This window comes from Rana temporaria, chromosome 2 (assembly GCF_905171775.1).
Source record: "Rana temporaria chromosome 2, aRanTem1.1, whole genome shotgun sequence".
NCBI lineage: Eukaryota > Metazoa > Chordata > Amphibia > Anura > Ranidae > Rana > Rana temporaria.
In genome coordinates, this window is record NC_053490.1 from 286,614,702 (window position 1) to 286,632,279 (window position 17,578).

The following is a 17,578-nucleotide window of genomic DNA, read 5'->3' on the forward strand; positions in this document are numbered from 1 at the left end:
GTAAGTTCTCTACATCTCGTTCCAAGGTAAGTATTTCATAATGAGCTAGAATGCGTTGCAAACCAGCTCATTATGCCTTTTGCCTTGCAGGTGTAAAAAAAAAAAATTATTGCGGGTATACAACCGCTTTAAACTGTGTTTTCTAACTGTATGGGGGACTGTGTGACTGGGGAAACACACAGATCTGCATACCTCCCAACTTTTTGAGATGGGAATGAGGGACATCTATCAGCAAAAGTGTGCAGGCATAGGGCACACCCCTTTCTACGCCCCTTAAAGGAGAATTGTACAAAAAACAAGATTGGTTAAAGCGGAGGTTCCCCCCTCCGGTGTCACATTTGACACCTTTCAGGGGGAGGGGGTGCAGATACCTGTATAAAACAGGTATCTGCACCACTTCCAGGTATAGACTCCCGCGGGAGTCCGGCCCCTCCGTGTCACCCACCTGTTGTGTTCTGGGAAACACCACTACCGCTCGGCTTCTGCGGACGCGCTGGACAGGTAAGTGTTAATTTTTAAAAAATCAGCAACTGCCGTATTTGTATCTGCTGGCTTTTAAAAAACAAAATTCCAAGTGAACCCCCGCTTTAAATCCACAAGTGTTTTTTATTAAGACTACTATTCCTTTAGATTGGCTTTTGGAATTTGCAAATTCAGCAATTTAGAAATCAGGTGAAAGGTTTAGGGCTGGAAAACACTTTTTGATTGATAAAAAGTGCATTTTATATACATCTATACGATCAGACTAAAATGAGGAACAAATGAGGAGGAATGAGGGACAGAGGTACATTGCTTCAAATCAGGGACAGTTGGGACCTATGGATCTGTCTTTCTGCATAGCAGAAAGACAGGCTCTGTGTGATCTCCCCTGTCAGAACGGAGATTTTTGTTTACACAGGCAGATCCCTGTTCTGTCACAACGGTGAACGATCGCGGGTGGCTGGCGGACATCGAGTCTGCTCCACCGGCTGATTAACTCCCCCGCTGGGACATGCGCCCACAAACTACAGTTCCCGAGCCGACGTACGACGATTCACGGCAACGAGCCGAAGTACAATGACGGTGGCTGGTCGGCAAGTAGTTCACTAGTTCTGGTGACAACTGGGGATTCCCTGACTTTGCAGGGATTTCCTCTCACTTCCTGTTTTGGCTATGGGACAGGAAGTGAAAGGAAATCTCCTCAATGAGACCATAAAGGGTTATAACTTATAACCCTCCCTTACTCTATCCAACATGAGAAAAATGTTTTGCCTATTGTTCTACGTTAATGGGAGCTATTATGTCACACACATATATTATTCTTATAACCAGTAACGTTTAATATATATATATTTTAAAAAAAACTGCTTTCTTATGTATATAAATGACAAAACCTATACAGCACATTTGCTTTTTACTTGTAGCCCCAGTTCAGCTTTAAAAGGTAAATTGTGAACAGCTGCAAGCTGTTACCATTATCGCTCTTCATTCAATGAGCAAAACGTACACAGACACACCTCCACACTCGAACTACTACTAGAGCGACGGTGAAATTCCACGCATGCGCAGCATGTGATCACGGCTAGAACCTGCGCATGCTCGATTCTCAACGGCGGCTGCTTCTTGTTACTGCGCAAGTGCGAGGCTGTGTGTTCGCGTTACTGGGGAGATTGTTGGGTAACAAACCAGAAGCAGGTGAGGAAGCCAGGAAGAGGATGGCGAGCTACAAGGTAAGGAGTGCTACACCTGACATAGGATAGGCATATATGTTCTACATTACTTTATTGTGGGGTTTAGTTTTGGACAAGCATGGCAGAGGCTACAGGAACATGTATGTAGGACGAGTATTACACAGGCGTGCTATGACTCTGACATTGCAGTCAGCTGGTTTCTCTCAGGAGGCCTTCTAGTCCACCACACACCTGACCATACCAATGCTCTACATTATTACATACCTTCCATGCGGCTGAGGGGAGCCCAGCAACAGGTCCTCTTTACAGCCCCCCCAGTGACCAGAAATGAAGAAAATAGTCCACCCAGGTATAGGAGAGCATGTAACTCACCCCTGTCTCCCTAGTGCCCTCCAGCTGTTGCAGAACTACAATTCCCATCATACCCGTGCCTATGGGAGTCATGCTTGTAACTGTCAGCAGCTTACAATGCCTTATGGGACTTGTAGTTCTGCAACAGCTTGAGGGCCACAGGTTGAGCACCCATAAACATGAGGGAGGGGGCAACTGCCCTTCTGCTCAAGGAATACAGGGGGTCGCTAGCTTGGCATTGGTGTCATTTGGAGAACATTTAGCATTTTTGTAAAAAAATAACATGGTTGTCTAATCGGAGAACAATTTGTATTTGTGGAAAAAATGCAAAGTTCTCTCCGACTTGTGCCTGTGCTGAATGAGTAACCACCTGGGTACACAATGCAGCTGGGCAGCTGCTCAGTACAGGGCCCAGAAGCTAGTTAGTACAGTGATTTCCAGTGGGATCCTACAGGTATGTCAGATGTGGGTGCAAGCTGGTCCACGGCTTTATTTCTTCATAGCAAGAGACCTCACTAAGCTGATGTTTTACCACCTCCTTGTGGTAATCTTGCATTGGTAAAATTGTTACATTCTCCCCCCCCCCCCCCCCTTCACACTGAAGCTCTGCAACAACTGGCAATAAAATGCTGGTCATTTTTTGAGGCGCTAGCGGTACGGGACAACGTGCCCTAAAAGAGCCCTTTTGGAGCGCTTTTAAGGCATTTTTAAAGCGCTCCAAAGATGCTGCTTGCAGGACCTTTTTCACTGCCCCGCAAGCGCACCGCCCCAGTGTGAAAGCACCCATTGAAATGAATGGGAGACGGTTTTCAGGCGCTGTTTTTTGCGCAAGAGCACCTGAAAAGCGTGTGAATGGGGTCGAACCCTCTTTTGTCACTGGGACTGCAGCCCCATTTTCATGTTCAATTAGGCTGACCGCTTCTGTAGCTATTTAAGGCCAATTGCATGTTATCCCAGTGTGAAAAGTCACACTGAAATAAATGGGAGGCACTATTTCTAGTGCTGAGGCTAGGTTCACACTGCTGCGAATTCAAAATCGCGGTAAAATCGCAATTTTACCGTGATTTCGCGGCTGCGGTTTTGCTGCGATTTCGGCCGCGATTTAAGAGACATTTGTGCAGGGTTCAATATAAATCGCGGCCCAAAATCGCAAAAAGTAGTACAGGAACTACTTTTTGAAATCGGTGCAACGTCGCAGATGCGGCGTCGCACCGATTTGGACGGTGCCATTGCCGACAATTGCCGCCGATTTGAGATGCGATTTGACATGTGAAATCGCATCTCAAATCGTACCCAGTGTGAACCTGGGCTAAAACACATTAAAACTGCCTCTGTATGAAAGGGGTCTAAAATTGATTTGCTTAGGTGTGAATGGAACCTTAAAGCGGGGGTTCACCCTATATAAAAAAAAATGTTTTATTTTTTTTCCTCTAGCATTAAATTCGGCATAGTAGCGCGAGCTACAGTATGCCTGTCTGAATTTTTTTATCCCCGTACTCACTGTGCAATTGTATATTGAAGATTCCGGGGAATGGGCGTTCCTATGGAGAGGGAAGGTGATTGACGGCCGGCCCTGGCACGTCACGCTTCTCCGGAAATAGCCGAAATAGGCTTGGCTCTTCACGGCGCCTGCGCGCAGGCGCCGTGAAGAGCCGAGACCTACTCCGGCTGTCTTCGGGGAGCGTGACGTGCCAGGGCCGGCCGTCAATCATCCTCCCTCTCCATAGGAACGCCCATTCCCCGCGGGAGTCGGAATCTTCAATATACAATTGCACAGTGAGTATGGGGATAAAAAAATACAGACAGGCATACTGTAGCTCGCGCTACTGTGCCGAATTTAATGCTAGACAAAAAAAATTTGTACGATTTTCTTTGGCATGTACACAACTTTCGACAACCGGTTCCGAATTTGTAACACATTTTTTCAATGGGACAAACTTCAAAACTTTTCTCATACAGGAACAGAACGAACGCTGTTTGTTTGTACCGTTTTCATATGATTTAAGTAAAAAAAAAAAAAACAGAAAAAGCCTGCGCATGTTTAGAAACGATTAACCAAAAAAAGCCTCTGTCCTACAAGAATTATTCATAAGAATTTTTGTACAAATTTTGTTTTATTGGTTTCGAATTGGCTGTGAAACATGGAGAAAAATCAGATGAATGTTCACCCCATTTTCTTATAGTGTGTACCCCCCTTAAGAGGATGAGATCTTTATTTTAGCCATGTGGGGATGATTTAACATTTTAGTTGGCCTCAGCTGAAAATGACTTTCCCCTGATGACTTGATTCTTATGTGACAGGTGTAACGGAAGCCGTCTAATCACTTCACCTGTTCCTCGTATGCAGATGTATATTCTTCAAAAATGCCAATCGGCTAAAATTGCTTGGTGTAGTTTGCTTTGATCTTTAAAATACCCGCATGAGGCTTGGTTCACACTAGTGCGCTGTGCAAAAACTTGGGTAGACGGTACAAATACAATGCACTATAATACAGTAGGAATCGGAGAGCCCTGCTCACATGCAGGGGAGTTTAGAGGCGGTTAAAAAAATAAAAAGATTGACGCACAAAACGGTAGCTGTAAAAACGCCCAGTGTGCATGAGGCCTAAGTGATTACTGTAAAAAAGAAAATGGGGTGAATTTTGTTAATGGGGGCACAAATCTCAATAAAGCCTGACATTTTTTCTTTAAACTTTTATGTAGCACTGTCAATATAAAACGTGCCCCTAGTTATTTCTTAAAGGAGTTGTAAAGGCAGGTTGTTTATCTTTTATTTATTTTTTTATTTCAGTTCAAGTTTTTTTTTTTTATCTTCATGCATTAAGATAAACCTTTTGTGTGTAGCAGCCTCCATAGCCCCCCCTCCCCAATTACTTACCTGAGCCTCTTCTCTCCCCAGCATGTCCACAAATGTCTAAGCCGTCCGGGACGCTCCTTATGATTGGCTGAGACACAGCAGTGGCACCATTGGCTCCTGCGGTTGTCAATCAAAGTCAGTCAGATAATCGGTGGGAGAGGGGGAAGGGGCCAGGTCGGTGCTCCATGTCTGAATGGATACACAGAGCTCTGACTTGGCTCAGGTGCCACCATAAAGAGCTGCTGGCTGAGGGGGCACTCAATAGGAGGGGCCAGGACCAGAGAAGAGGAGGATCCGGGCTGCTGTGTACAAAACCACATAACTGTGTGTGTGTGTGTGTGTGTGTTTGTAAAGTCTTTTGTTTAAAAAAAAAAAAAACACTTTAATTGTAGGTGTAGTTTTATTGAAAACACAGATTGCAGGCACAATTATTGTGTCAAATTAGAGGTAGCCTGATTTTCAGCATGCTTCTAATTTTACTTGATTAACCTGCCCCATTGTTTTGTATGCACCTAATTAAAAAAGCAAATGTAGCAATTTTATATGTAGAATATAGGCACAGGTCCCTGCCAGGTCAGACTTGGCAAATGGGATGCACTTCACGTTAGAGGGGCACAGACATTATAGTCTCTTTGTATGTATTAGGCACACATTTATTTAATGCCGAAACAACTAATCGATTACCATTTTCATAATCGATTAATCGGCCAATAACATAATGGGTTAAAAAAAAACGAAAATTGGCCCTTTATAGTACAAAAAAAGCATATTACTTTCACTGTTCAACAGTAAAAAATTAACCCCTTACAGTAGCAATTATTTGCTCTTTTTGTTTTTTTTTTTTTTTTTTTTTTTAGTTTTTTTTTTTTTTTTTTAGTTTTTTTTTTAACCCCCATTATGTTACTAAACGTCTCAGGCAGGGGTCACACCTCTGTTTGTTTTTTGGTGCTTTCTGCAGAAACACACTACAGTTCATTTACGTTGTTTCCTATGGGACACATTCACATCCATGATTTTTTTCAGCTGTTGACTTTTTTTTAATGCAAAATGGTGCTATTTATTTATTTATTTTTTGTTCAGTATACTTCAATGGAGAAGCTGCAGAAAAGTATGTAATGCATTTTTGTGGCAATTTGTGTTTTTCAATCTGCCCAACAAATTGGGCAAAAAAAAAAAATGCAAATCGCCACAAAATGACTTTTTTTTTTTTTTTTTTTTTGTTATTAAACGATTAATCGAAACAATAATCGGCCAACTAATCGATTATGAAAATAATCGTTAGTTGCAGCCCTACATTTATTTTGTATTATGTGTTGTGACAGCTACATGATTTATTATATCAGGTTTGACATAGAAAAAAACTGTTTTACAATAAGTCAGTTGCTCACTATTAAAGTTGTATTTTTTTAATATTTTTATTTTTAGGCTGGTGATTCTAAAAGGGAACAATTTAGAAGATACTTGGAGAAGGCAGGAGTGCTCGACACTCTTACTAAAAGTGAGCAGTTTAAATTCTGTGTTCTGCATTAAAATAATTCTACAGATCAGTGTTTTTTGTTAGGCCACATGTGCCTAGGTATACTACATCACTTTGAAAGAAGTGGTCATTATTTACAGGTACTCAAAGCATTTGATTTGCACTGTGTCACTTTGACATGCCTGTGTACTGCCTTATCTAGCTGCTTTTGAAGCTGATGTCCATCCTTAAGTTTGCTATCCCTTTATTAGGAAAGATGGAAGTGACATTAAAAGGGGAAAGGGTAAGTTTGCATAGACTAGCCATTCACTGTTTGAATTTTGTCCAGTTCCTGAAGAACCCTCTTAACAGTGGTGTCCCATCCATAAGGGGTGCCCTCCCCTTATCCATGCGCCCAGCCCCTAATCTACATGCAGGCCACCTTGGTCGTAGCTTAGCTGGCTGCCTCCCACCTGATCTCTCTCTGACTGAACAGTGGCTGCATTTATTCAGACGCAGCCACTGATTGGGTATTTTAACAGCCAGCAGGGCTCACTGTCGAAATATGATGGCCACAGCGGGAGATTCATCCAGCCATGCTATATGGAGAGATTGGTTTGAATAAAAAAAAAAAATTTTTGTTCAACCGAACAAAATCTATAGTGTATAGCCAGATTTATGAAGATTTGGTGGGCTTCTGCAAAAAAGAAAAAAGTTTTTACATAAAAAGAAAAAAGTTAATACGTGCCTGCTTTGTACACTGGTTTTGCACAGGATGGCCCATTGCCTCCTCCTAGGGGTCCCCTGCCAGTGTTCTCTGCTCCCCCATGTGGGGCTCCCTTTGCTATCAATTGGTCCTGTGAACGTAGGTAGGGGAAGGGAGCAGCGCTGCTGCAGGTTGGCGCAGTGCCAGATCGATGTGTGACTCGGATAAGTATTGCGGGGAAGCAAATAGCTAGTGGAAGGTCTTTGTCATGATACATTAAGGTAAACCTTGTGACTTTAGAACCAATTTAAGCACAGTTTGTGGATAAGGAAATTCTTTTTACTTCTCACTACACAAAAAGCCATATGTAATATAGGATGGTCATGCAGAGTGAATGCATCAGTTTTTCATGTAAAAGTTAACATTTTAAGAGCTTGTTCTAGCATCAAGGTAGGATGGGGGGGTCACCTCTGGGACTTTTTCAGACAGACTTCATGAGGTACATAAAGGGCTTACACCTAAAGCAAGGGCATTATCTAGCTGCATAGTTTGTTTTTATCTACTGGTGCCCCTTACCTCCATAAGCAGTTTTTGGGTTAATGTTTACTAAATATTTTATTTTCCTAAGCATATGTTCACTTTAAAAAAGGTGAACATATTCTTGGGCAAAGCAAATGTCCAAACAGTACATACCTTTCACTCATCACTCAGTTTGGCTTCTACAAAGTAAATTTTGGCTTGGAATATGTATGTATATTAAATGATTGCTACTGATTTAGATGAGATGTGATGTGTTTTTTTCCTTTTCTTTGCAGTATTGGTAGAGCTGTATGAAGAACCAGAGAAGCCCAACAATGCACTAGAGTATCCTTTATAAGCGTTGTAATTTTTTCAATTCATTCAAATAAAGCTGCACGATTAATTGTCAAAGAATCGTTATAGCGATTGTTTCCCGTTGCAAACTTAACAAAGGGTTTCCGATCTTCCCAATCTTTGGTATGCAGAAAAATTTCTCTCTGCTAGTAGTCAAAGTCTGGGCAGTCTGCCAAGTTTTGAAGACATTCTATCAGTGGAATGTTAAGTCTAATCATTGTATCAATTCGTCTTTTACATCAAAGGAATGGACTTCTGTATGTAAATTTGGAACGTTTAACCACTTAAACACCAAACCTTTTTCTAACAGTTGATGTTTTAGGGCCAGTTCACACCAGACGCAGTTGTCTACAGTTTTGTGTGCATTTTTTTCTGCACTAAAAAAGCATGCACAGTGTTTTCCATCTATTCCAATGGCTCTAGTTCACACCATGCAGTCAGTTTCCGGGGCAGAAACTGACCGGAAACTGCATGATGTGAACTAGAACCATTGGAATACATGGAAAACACTGTGCATGCATTTTGTGCAGGAAAAAAGCACACAGAACTGCATCTGGTGTGAACTGGCCATTAAAATATATAATTTGTAGAGACCATAGAGAATAAAATGGTGGTTGTTGCAATATTTTATATTGCACTGTATTTGCGCAGCAGTCTTTCAAATGCATATTTCTCTTATCGTCCATGGACGGACACAGCCTTCACAAGTCTTGACATATGGGTTATGTTCCTTTTCATAGGAGAGGACTAGGCAGAACATGTTAGATATTTAAATACATGTTACTTTAACAGAGTTGAACAGCTCCGCCCAGGGGGCGTTCCCTCCGGACATCACCCTCCTCCCCTGCAGCATGCAGCCTCAGTTTTTTTTTTTTTCCTGCCTTGCAGAGGACGATGACGTGGCTCCCTTTGGGCCCAGCGCCCTGAAGCGAGGAGGTTGCAAGGTCGCCCAATCAGGATCCAGTCGGCTCTCTGCTACCGGGGTGGACCTGTGGGGGAGGGCTCCATTTCACACTGGTAAGCTGTGGGGTGTCTGGGCTGTTTTTATCTGTGGGGGTGTGCTCTGTCTCAGGGAAGCCCCATTATGCCTTCTCATCCACATTGCGGCATTTCACCGAGGTCTTTCGGACTCTACCATCGCACCTGGAAGGCCTACATCTCTATGTGAGAAGAGATGGGGTGGCGTCCACGAACGTCTTTGGTTTCCAGGGTCCTGCTGTTTTTTACAGCGTGGAGTAGATCAAAAACTTGCCTTAAGCACCATTTAACCACTTAAGACCCGGACCTTTAGGCAGCTAAAGGACCTGGCCAGTTTTTGCGATTCGACACTGTGTCGCTTTAACTGACAATTGCGCGGTTGTGCGACGTGGCTCCCAAACGAAATTGTTTTTTTTTTTCTTCCCACAAATGGAGCTTTCTTTTGGTGGCATTTGATCACCTCTGCGGTTTTATTTTTTGCGCTATAAACAAAAATAGTGACAATTTTGAAAAAAAATCAATATTTTTTACTTTTTTCTATAATATCCCCCAAAAATATATAAAACAGTGATAGTTTTATTTCATTTTTATTGATGGTTTTTTTTTTTTTTTTTTTTTTTTTTACTACTAATGGCGGCGATCAGCATTTTTTTTTTTTTTTATTTTTTTTTTTTTTAATTTACTTATTTTTTTTTTTTTTTCGTGACTGAGACATTATGGCGGACAATTATGTCACTTTTTTGTGACCATTGTAATTTTCACAGCAAAAAATGCATTGTTTATTGTGAAAATGACAGTTGCAGTTTGGGAGTTAACCACAAGGGGGCGCTGATGGGGTTATGTATGACCTCATTTGCGTTTCTAACTGTAGGGGGGTGTGGCTGTAGGTGAGACGTCATCGATTGTGGTTCCCTATAAAAGAGAACACACGATCGATGTCGGCGCCACAGTGAAGAACGGGCAAGCTATGTTTACACACAGCTCTCCCGTTCTTCAGCTCCGGGGACCGATCGCGGGACTCCAGCGGCGATCGGGTTACTGGCGGGCGCCAGGTCACAATTTTTGTCGCGACCTGGCGCCCAGATATTGTCGACCCCCTGCTTTAAAGAAGCTTCCGAAGAGCTTGGGACTTCACAAGGCAGCAAAGCCGCGGCCTTAATTCCGGGCAATCGCGGACCCGCCGCGATCGTGCGACGGGGGAGGTGGGGGCGCACGGAGACACAGAATCCTGTGCATATGTGCGCCCCCACCTCCCCTGCCGCGCGATCGTGGTGGCCGATAATTGAGGCCGTGGCCTCAATTACTGGCGGGCGCCAGGTCACAATTTTTGTCACCAATGCGACCTGGCGCCCGGATATTGTCGACCCCCTGCTTTAAAGATCTTCTTGCCTGTTGCTTGACAACTTGGTTTCGGCTCCCTTCTATGAATTTTCTATAGGCTTAAGGTCTGGAGACTGGCTAGGCCACTCCATGACCTTAATGAGCTACTTCTTGAGCCGCTCCTTTGTTGCCTTTGCGGCATTTTTTATGTCATTGTCATGCTGGAAGACCCATTTTCAGTCTTTTGGCTGAGGGAAAAAAGGTTCTACTCTAAAATTTTACAATACATGGCGGCAAAGTAGAAGAGAAACCTTTAGCAGAGAAACGGCCCCAAAGCATAATTTTTCCACTTCCATGCTTAACTGTAGGGATGGTGTTCTTGGGGTCAGTCAGCTTTTTTTTTTTTTTTCTTCCTCCAAACATGGCGGATTAAGTTCATGCCAAAGAGCTCAATTTTTGTTATATCTAACCACAGCCCTTTCTCCCATTCCCTCTCTAAACCATTTAGATGGTTTAGAGAGGTATCCTCCCTTCCCTGCTCCCTTTTTCCCTCTGCTGTTTTACATTGCTGTTGGGGGGGGGGCACCACCTGGTTGAGGGGACTGTGCGCCTGGCCTATGTGTATTTTACTGCTGGGGGTCTGCTTTTCTGGATATTTTGGGGTGCTGGGCAGCCTTTCTAGGTTTTCTCTTTTAAAATTCTGTGTTTTGCCGCCATTTTTTTGTGGATTTTCAGTTTCTACTGAAAATCCCATTGGCAGCCATTTTGTTGCGCCATGATACAGCATATTATGGCGGTCGGCCATTTTCCTGTGGCCGCGTCAGGCTCCATATATGCTGCGTTTGGCAGCCATCTTGCCTGAGTCCTCGTCCTCTAGTGTTGATTCCGTTCTCCTCACACAGCACCCGACGGCTACCTCACAGCTTACCTCACGGTTTTCTTCTCACACACAGCGGTTTGCGGGACATGGGCAGCGGCGCTGAGCAGTCTCCTCCGTTGTGCGAAGTCCCCTGGATAACAAAACCCATACCCCCCCCCCGGTCAGCGCAACCCTGGGAGTTTATTACTTAAATGGAGTCAGTGTAGCTTTAGTTTAGCTTCAGTTTATCTGTAAGGACAGGTGCTGCATGCATCTACATGTTATACACATTATGTAAATGTTCCTTCCCCCAACATGCTGGTGATGGCAGCAGGTGTTAGTACCTGGGATTCCCACAGAGGCTTTATTTGTCCCGGACACTTTTGTGCCAGGGTGGGGGCGGACTGCGGACGGGTGGGGGTTAAGAGTGCCCCTCCCCCCGTTATCCCCTGGGGAATGCTCTATTATGGAGCCGTGGACCAGATACCTGGGTCAGTGCAGGATAAGGCATTATGGGTGCGCTTCTCACTACGGCACTCTCTTCAGCTGGTTAGCGCAGCTGGGTTTCCACCAAGGGCTCGGTCTTTTTTTGGTTCACGAATCAGACCGTTCTGTGTAGTTTTTTTTCCTTCTGTGCCCTTTTATAATTTCTTAGGTGTGAAATGAGAAAAGCCGCTGAGGGCTTTTGTAGTGCCTCACCGCCGGGCAGTTCAGTGCCCCTTAGAGGAGAGCCCTTTCAAGAGGTGGGCTTCTTCTCCGGTGGTGGATCCTCAGGGTGTCATGTATAGGTGACCATTCTCCCTGTTGCGGCAGGCCCCGCTTGTATGGATCTGACTGATAGCAGATCCAAAGTATTGACCCTTTCCATGTTTACCATGCTGGGGTCTGACTTGCGGCCGATACTCTGGGGTCTCAGTCACTCATGGAGTGAGCATTTTGCACCAGACAGCGGAGGAGCGCCGACTCTCCCCCGAAGTTATTAGTCTAGTGGACCAGCTGGTCCAGGGCCTCATATAGGTCTGTTTCAGAATGGTTTTATGCACACGGTGGTGTAGTGGTTAACTCCATTACTTGGCAGCAAGTGAGTCATTAGTTTGAATAGAACACTGATGCCAATCTGCCTGGAGCTTGCATTGTCGCTCCCTGTATCTGCGTGGGTTTCCTCCGGGTACTCTGGTCTCCTCCAAGGACATGTGTGCATACACCTACATAATATACATACACACTATGTGTGTGTGTGTATTATTTATGGGCAACCCTCCCAGGCCGTCAAAGGCCCAGCTGGGGGTCTAATCCGTCCCTGGGTGCGTAAGCCGATCACACCGGCACCCAAATCCTGCCACTGTACCTAGCCTTCACTCCCTGTCTCTAGGTGGGGGGGGCAGCTTGCAGGTTCACAATTTGGTGAAATCTCCCTGCTCTCCGACCAGTGGGTCTGTGAGGTGGTCTCTTCGGATTACTAGATAGGGTTTCCTCCTATCCACAGAACAAAGTTCTTTCCTCGTGTTTTCCTGTCCCGACCCGTTGGTCTGCCTTGGGCAGTGTGGGTCTTGCTAAGCTGCGGGGTAATTTTACCTTTTCTGCAGGACGAGAGGTTTGGGGGCGTCCTTGGACATCAGGGACGCATACATGCATATCGGTGTTCTTCCTGTGCTTTATGGTGAAAGAGGGTGTCTGTCAGCCTGTGGCCCTCCCTGTTGATCTGGTGTCAGCACCATGGGTTTCCAGCGAGAAGCTCGCACTTATCCTAACTTTGTTGGGACAGCGAGGCTTTGCCTCATGGGCTCTTGGACGACGTTCTTGTAAGAGCAACTTCTGTCTCAGACCTAGTGGATGTGTTATTCCCATTCAGACCCTCCGAAGATTCGGGTGGGTGTTAAACATTTGGGCCAGAAGGTGTAGCTCAGTGGCAGCAAGCCCGCCTTCCATGTGTGCGACCCAGGGTTCAAATGCTGGGCATGCTAGGTTCCGGGAGAAGGTTGGAGTATCTAGGATTGATCCGGACTCCTCGGTGACGAAGGTCCTTCTTCCCCTGGAGAAATTGCAGACGCTTCAGTCTGCGGGGAAGGTGTTGACATCAGGCAATCGGTCTTCTCTCCGGGCACCTGCTGGTCTGGGGCCTGTGGGTAGCCTTCTTCGAGGCGGTACGGTATGCTCAGGTTTTCCAGGGAAAATACTGTCCAGGTGGAAAAAAATAGCTCTCTGAAATAAACAGATTCCAGTGCGCCACCCAGTCAGTCTCTCTGAGTTGGTGACGGAGATCCCCCGACTCTTCGGTCCAGGAAATTGTTTCTTCCTTCTAGTGGTCGGTGTTTACGACGGATGCCAGCCTCCATGGTTGTGGGGGCACCTGGGGGGGTCCAGTCGGCTTTGAGTTGCTGGACTTGCGTGGATCTGCGGCCACACCTCCCCTGTATGTGCCCGCTCTCGTCTGGTCTCGGTAGCTACCCAGGGTCGTGCCTGGGTGGGAGACCGCCTGGGTCTACCAGCTGCTGTGGACCTTGTCTACCGTTCATTGTCCTACTATTTTAGGCAAGCAGGCTATGCTTCTCCTCGCGGAGGTTGCAAGGTCGTCCGATCTGGTTTCAGCCGGACAACGCCACGGCCGTGGCTACTGGTGTCGCCAGATGCTGGACCAGGGCGACTGGTCCTTGTGCTTGGGGTGTTGCAGCTCCCTTGCAGGTAGGTGAGCCTCACAGGGCGTGGATCTCCTGGCCGCTCGTCTCCACCAAAAGGTGTCAGTTAGTGGCCAGGTCTAGTGATCTGGTACAGACACGTCAGTCGCGCTGGTGGCCCTGTGGGGTCTGTATGGGCAATTTTTTTGCCGTTCTGTCATTGCAGTTGCTCCTCGGCTGCTCCACAGTGTGGGGGCTTAGGAGATCCTGATGATTCTAATCGCTCCAGCTTGGCCTCTGCATCCTTGGTACGCCGATCTTGGGGCATACCAAGTTCCTTGATAAAAGCAGTAGCTGTTCCCTGCAAGTCAGTAATGACCTCGGGGATACCACGGATGCGTAGGTTGTTCCTGCGGGCCCTATTTTCCGCGTCCTCTAACTTGTCTCTTAGTGTCTCCAACTCCGCTGACATCCTGCACACCTCCTCCTCATGACCCTCTGTACTGTAGTGACCAAGTCCATACGTTGCTCTAACTGGTTAAGGCCCCGCACGAAATCTGAGGAGAGCTTACGGGAGGCTGCAGCAATCTACAAAACTTAGCCAGCAAATCATCGGACTCAGCAGGGGGAGGACTCGCCAGAACAGATGGAGGCTGTCGGCTGGGGATCCCGGACCCGCAGCAGAGAGCTGGGTCTTGTCGTCGGGCTCCGGAGGTTCAGGTGCCATCTTGCCTTGGCCCCTGCCTGCGGCTGGGGAAAGTTTGCCGAGCTGCCGTTTCGGCTGCCGTTTCAAAAGCTCCCGGAGGTGAGTTTGCAGCGTCCTCGCACACTCTGTGCTGTTTTAGTCTGGGTTATTGGCCCCGACGGCGCAGAGGAATCAAGCGCGCATGTGCCCCAGTGAAAAAAACTTTCATGAATTATAAATAACTAAACAGTAAAATTAGACCAATTTTGTATAATGTGAAAGATGTTACGCCGAGTAAATGGATACCAAACATGTCACACTACATGGCATGGCGACAAACTACGGTACCTAAAAATCTCCATAGGCGACGCTTTAAAAATAACGGTTACCAGGTTAGTTACAGAGGAGGTCTAGTGCTAGAATTATTGCTCTCGCTCTGACGATTGTGGAAATACCTTGCATGTGTGGTTTGGACACCGTTTACATATGCAAGCGTGACTTGTGTATACGTTTTCTCTGCTGCGCGAACTCGTGGTACAGGGGCGCTTATTTTTATTTTTAAAACACAATGAAAAAAAAAAACATTTTTATCACTTTTATCACTTTTATTGCTGTCGCAAAGAATGTAAACCTCCCTTGACAGTAATAGGTGATGATATATATATATATTACAAGATCAGGCAGTCCTCGCATTTTAATATAGCCAATATTTGCTCAGCAAGGACATCAAAAAATAAATGATATATTGTATAGAATGTAAATTTTGCATCATATTATTCTATGTCAGAATCACATTCTGATACCTAATGTAGATGAAAGTAATAAGAGTGTTTATAATATAGTGCAGAACTCCAAGATGAATAGATGAAGGGATTGAGAGCTGCCTGAGGAAGAAGCCCTTGCCTACCTGTATGGTGGCATGGTGCTGACCTGTTCATCTGAGAAATTGCAAGCACCTTTCTCTTTCGAGCTTTGCAGCAAACCACTCTCTGCTCTGCACCTTTCAAGCTTGCGTCTCTTCCATCTATTTTATCCTAGACTTCTCTAATCTCTTATAAAGACACAGAAATGTTACTGTCACAAGATACATAGTGACTGTTGTGCTTCCTGATCTGTACAATCAGCTTTTTAAAGCAGCACTTGGGTGCTGCAGGCCCAGAAACACCAGATGTGGAAGCTTTGCGTTTGGAGGTCGCAGAACTGAAACAAAAGTATGAAGCTGTTCTAGAGGAAAATAAAGAACTGAAAGCAAAGGTTTGTGTGTTTACTTTTTGGAGTAGTTCATTTTTCTTTTCTCTTATGGCTGTCCTACTTTTTCTATCTTCTGTTCCTAAACTGTGTACAATGTTTTTTTTTTTGTCTATTTTTTTTATTTGTGCACCATAAAACTTTGGATACATTCTGCTTCATTATGTTGATGTTGGCAAATTGAGACTTTTTGGTCCATATGTATACTACTTGCTCTTTCTTTATGACCTTCAGTCGGTTTAAGGATCTTAATTGAATGAGATGTTCCCCAGGAAATAAAAGCATCACTTGCTTGAATAGTTTTTTTTTTTATTTATTTTTTTATTTTTTTTCCTCACTCAAAATTCAAGCAATGAGATTATTGGAGGAATTAAGTGTGTGTGTGTGTGTGTGTTTGTTTTTTTTTTGCTTGCATGTGAGTTGCATATTGGTAGTATTCACTAATGAAAATTCTCGTATGACAGCATGGAAGTGATGTAATGTATTGTAGTGTACTTTCAGACAACTGTACTGATGAAAGGTGTATATGATCTGGTATTGTACAAGAAACCTTTTCGTGCTTGTCCCACCGGGTTTTTTTGCACTAATTGTTGTGATTGGCTCTTGAAAGCTGTACACCACACCATATCTAATTCTTTTGTGTTAATTTTTGCAGCTTGCCCAACACGAACCTCCAACAGATGAAAAACGAGCTGAATAACGTGCTGAACAAGCTTAGCTTGAATTTCCTTATTTAAATGCTGCACTGGAACTGTAAATATATACACCTAGGATTTATTCTGTTTCGGGGAACATGGGAACACTTGTTTAAATGTCTTTGTTACCTTAAATAAACAACTTGTGAAAAAACTATAGTTTGGCATTTTCTGTATCTTGTAAAAATGTTTGGTTACTGATTCTGAAGACGAATGTATGTGATTTGGTGAGATGACTGCTTTATCATGTAACATAGACATTACTAGCATGAGATTAAAATCATAAAAGTAAGCGTTTTATGTATTGTAGCTTTTCTATAGAAAGGATGTGTTGCTGCAGTCTTCCAAAAAATCCATCTTGAGTATTTTGTAAGTGTTAAAGCAACATGAAAAGACTGTTGTGTCATTGTTCTACAGTGATAAAGTGGCAAACAAGTGGAACCACAGCACGTAAGTGTCCAACACTCTCTGAATGTGTCAGATATTTGATTTTTCAGCTGTCGTAGCTCTGCGGGAGAACGAGCACAGAGGCACATGTACATATTATTCCTCCTCTTAAACCCGGTGGCAACAGTCACTTTAAAGAAAAACCTATCACTTTGCATGTTAAAATTCTCACTAAACCTACCTCCACTGCTAATGGCTTCATACGACTAAGGCTGTTTTGCTTTGGGGTGAAACTTGCAAGAAAGGGAGGTCCTAGGTTGTGTTATTTTATTTTTTTTATAAAAAAAGGGCTACATTCACGCTAGCCTGATTCCAAGTCGTACGATTTCCAGTGTGACTTTGAGCCAACTTTACACTCTCTGGATCATAGTCTCATTACAGGCACCTTTTTCATAGGTGCTGTAACTCCAAGTTGCACAGATTTGAACAGGTGCCATTAAAAACAATGGGCTGTGACTTGTCATGCAACTTTGATGTCCAAAGTTCCATGATAAACAAGTGTGAATGAAGCCTACGCTTTTTCTCAATGCTGGCATATTCGATGTGCAGCCAGACTCATGTGTTGTGATAAGTGTGGACAAGCCCTGATCCCGTGCTGGCACCTGACAGCCTGGAACTAGAGCCATTGGGGAGGCTTATAAGCAGTGACTTATTTGCATTATTTTAAAGTGAATTTGTCACTTTACCCTTTGTAACAGTTCTCTCTAAACCCACCTTCAATGCTAATGTCTTTCCCACACTCCCTATACCCCTATTCACGAGCCGGAGACCTTGGAAATACCAGGCATTATTGGTGGGGTGGGGGTGAAAGTGTATGA

The 17,578-nt window shown here is 44.5% G+C and overlaps 1 protein-coding gene across 1 annotated transcript; it reads left to right on the top strand.

The window, feature by feature from the left end:
• The first annotated feature begins 1,505 nt into the window (after positions 1–1,505).
• LOC120926897 (MYC binding protein) lies at positions 1,506–16,472 on the top strand. The gene is made up of 5 exons (XM_040337197.1): positions 1,506–1,709; positions 6,304–6,376; positions 7,856–7,904; positions 15,495–15,624; positions 16,274–16,472. Exons 1-5 carry the CDS (start codon positions 1,575–1,577, stop codon positions 16,316–16,318), a joined length of 432 nt encoding a protein of 143 aa, XP_040193131.1. The 5' UTR covers positions 1,506–1,574; the 3' UTR covers positions 16,319–16,472.
• The last annotated feature ends 1,106 nt before the right edge of the window (positions 16,473–17,578 follow it).

Bases quoted from the DNA above. Each gene is read 5' to 3' on its own strand.
- LOC120926897 (XM_040337197.1), top strand. From the start codon at position 1,575: ATGCTCGATTCTCAACGGCGGCTGCTTCTTGTTACTGCGCAAGTGCGA. The intron at 1,710-6,303 runs GTAAGGAGTGCT...TTTTATTTTTAG, and splicing joins AGAGGATGGCGAGCTACAAG to GCTGGTGATTCTAAAAGGGA. The intron at 7,905-15,494 runs GTATCCTTTATA...CTGTACAATCAG, and splicing joins AAGCCCAACAATGCACTAGA to CTTTTTAAAGCAGCACTTGG.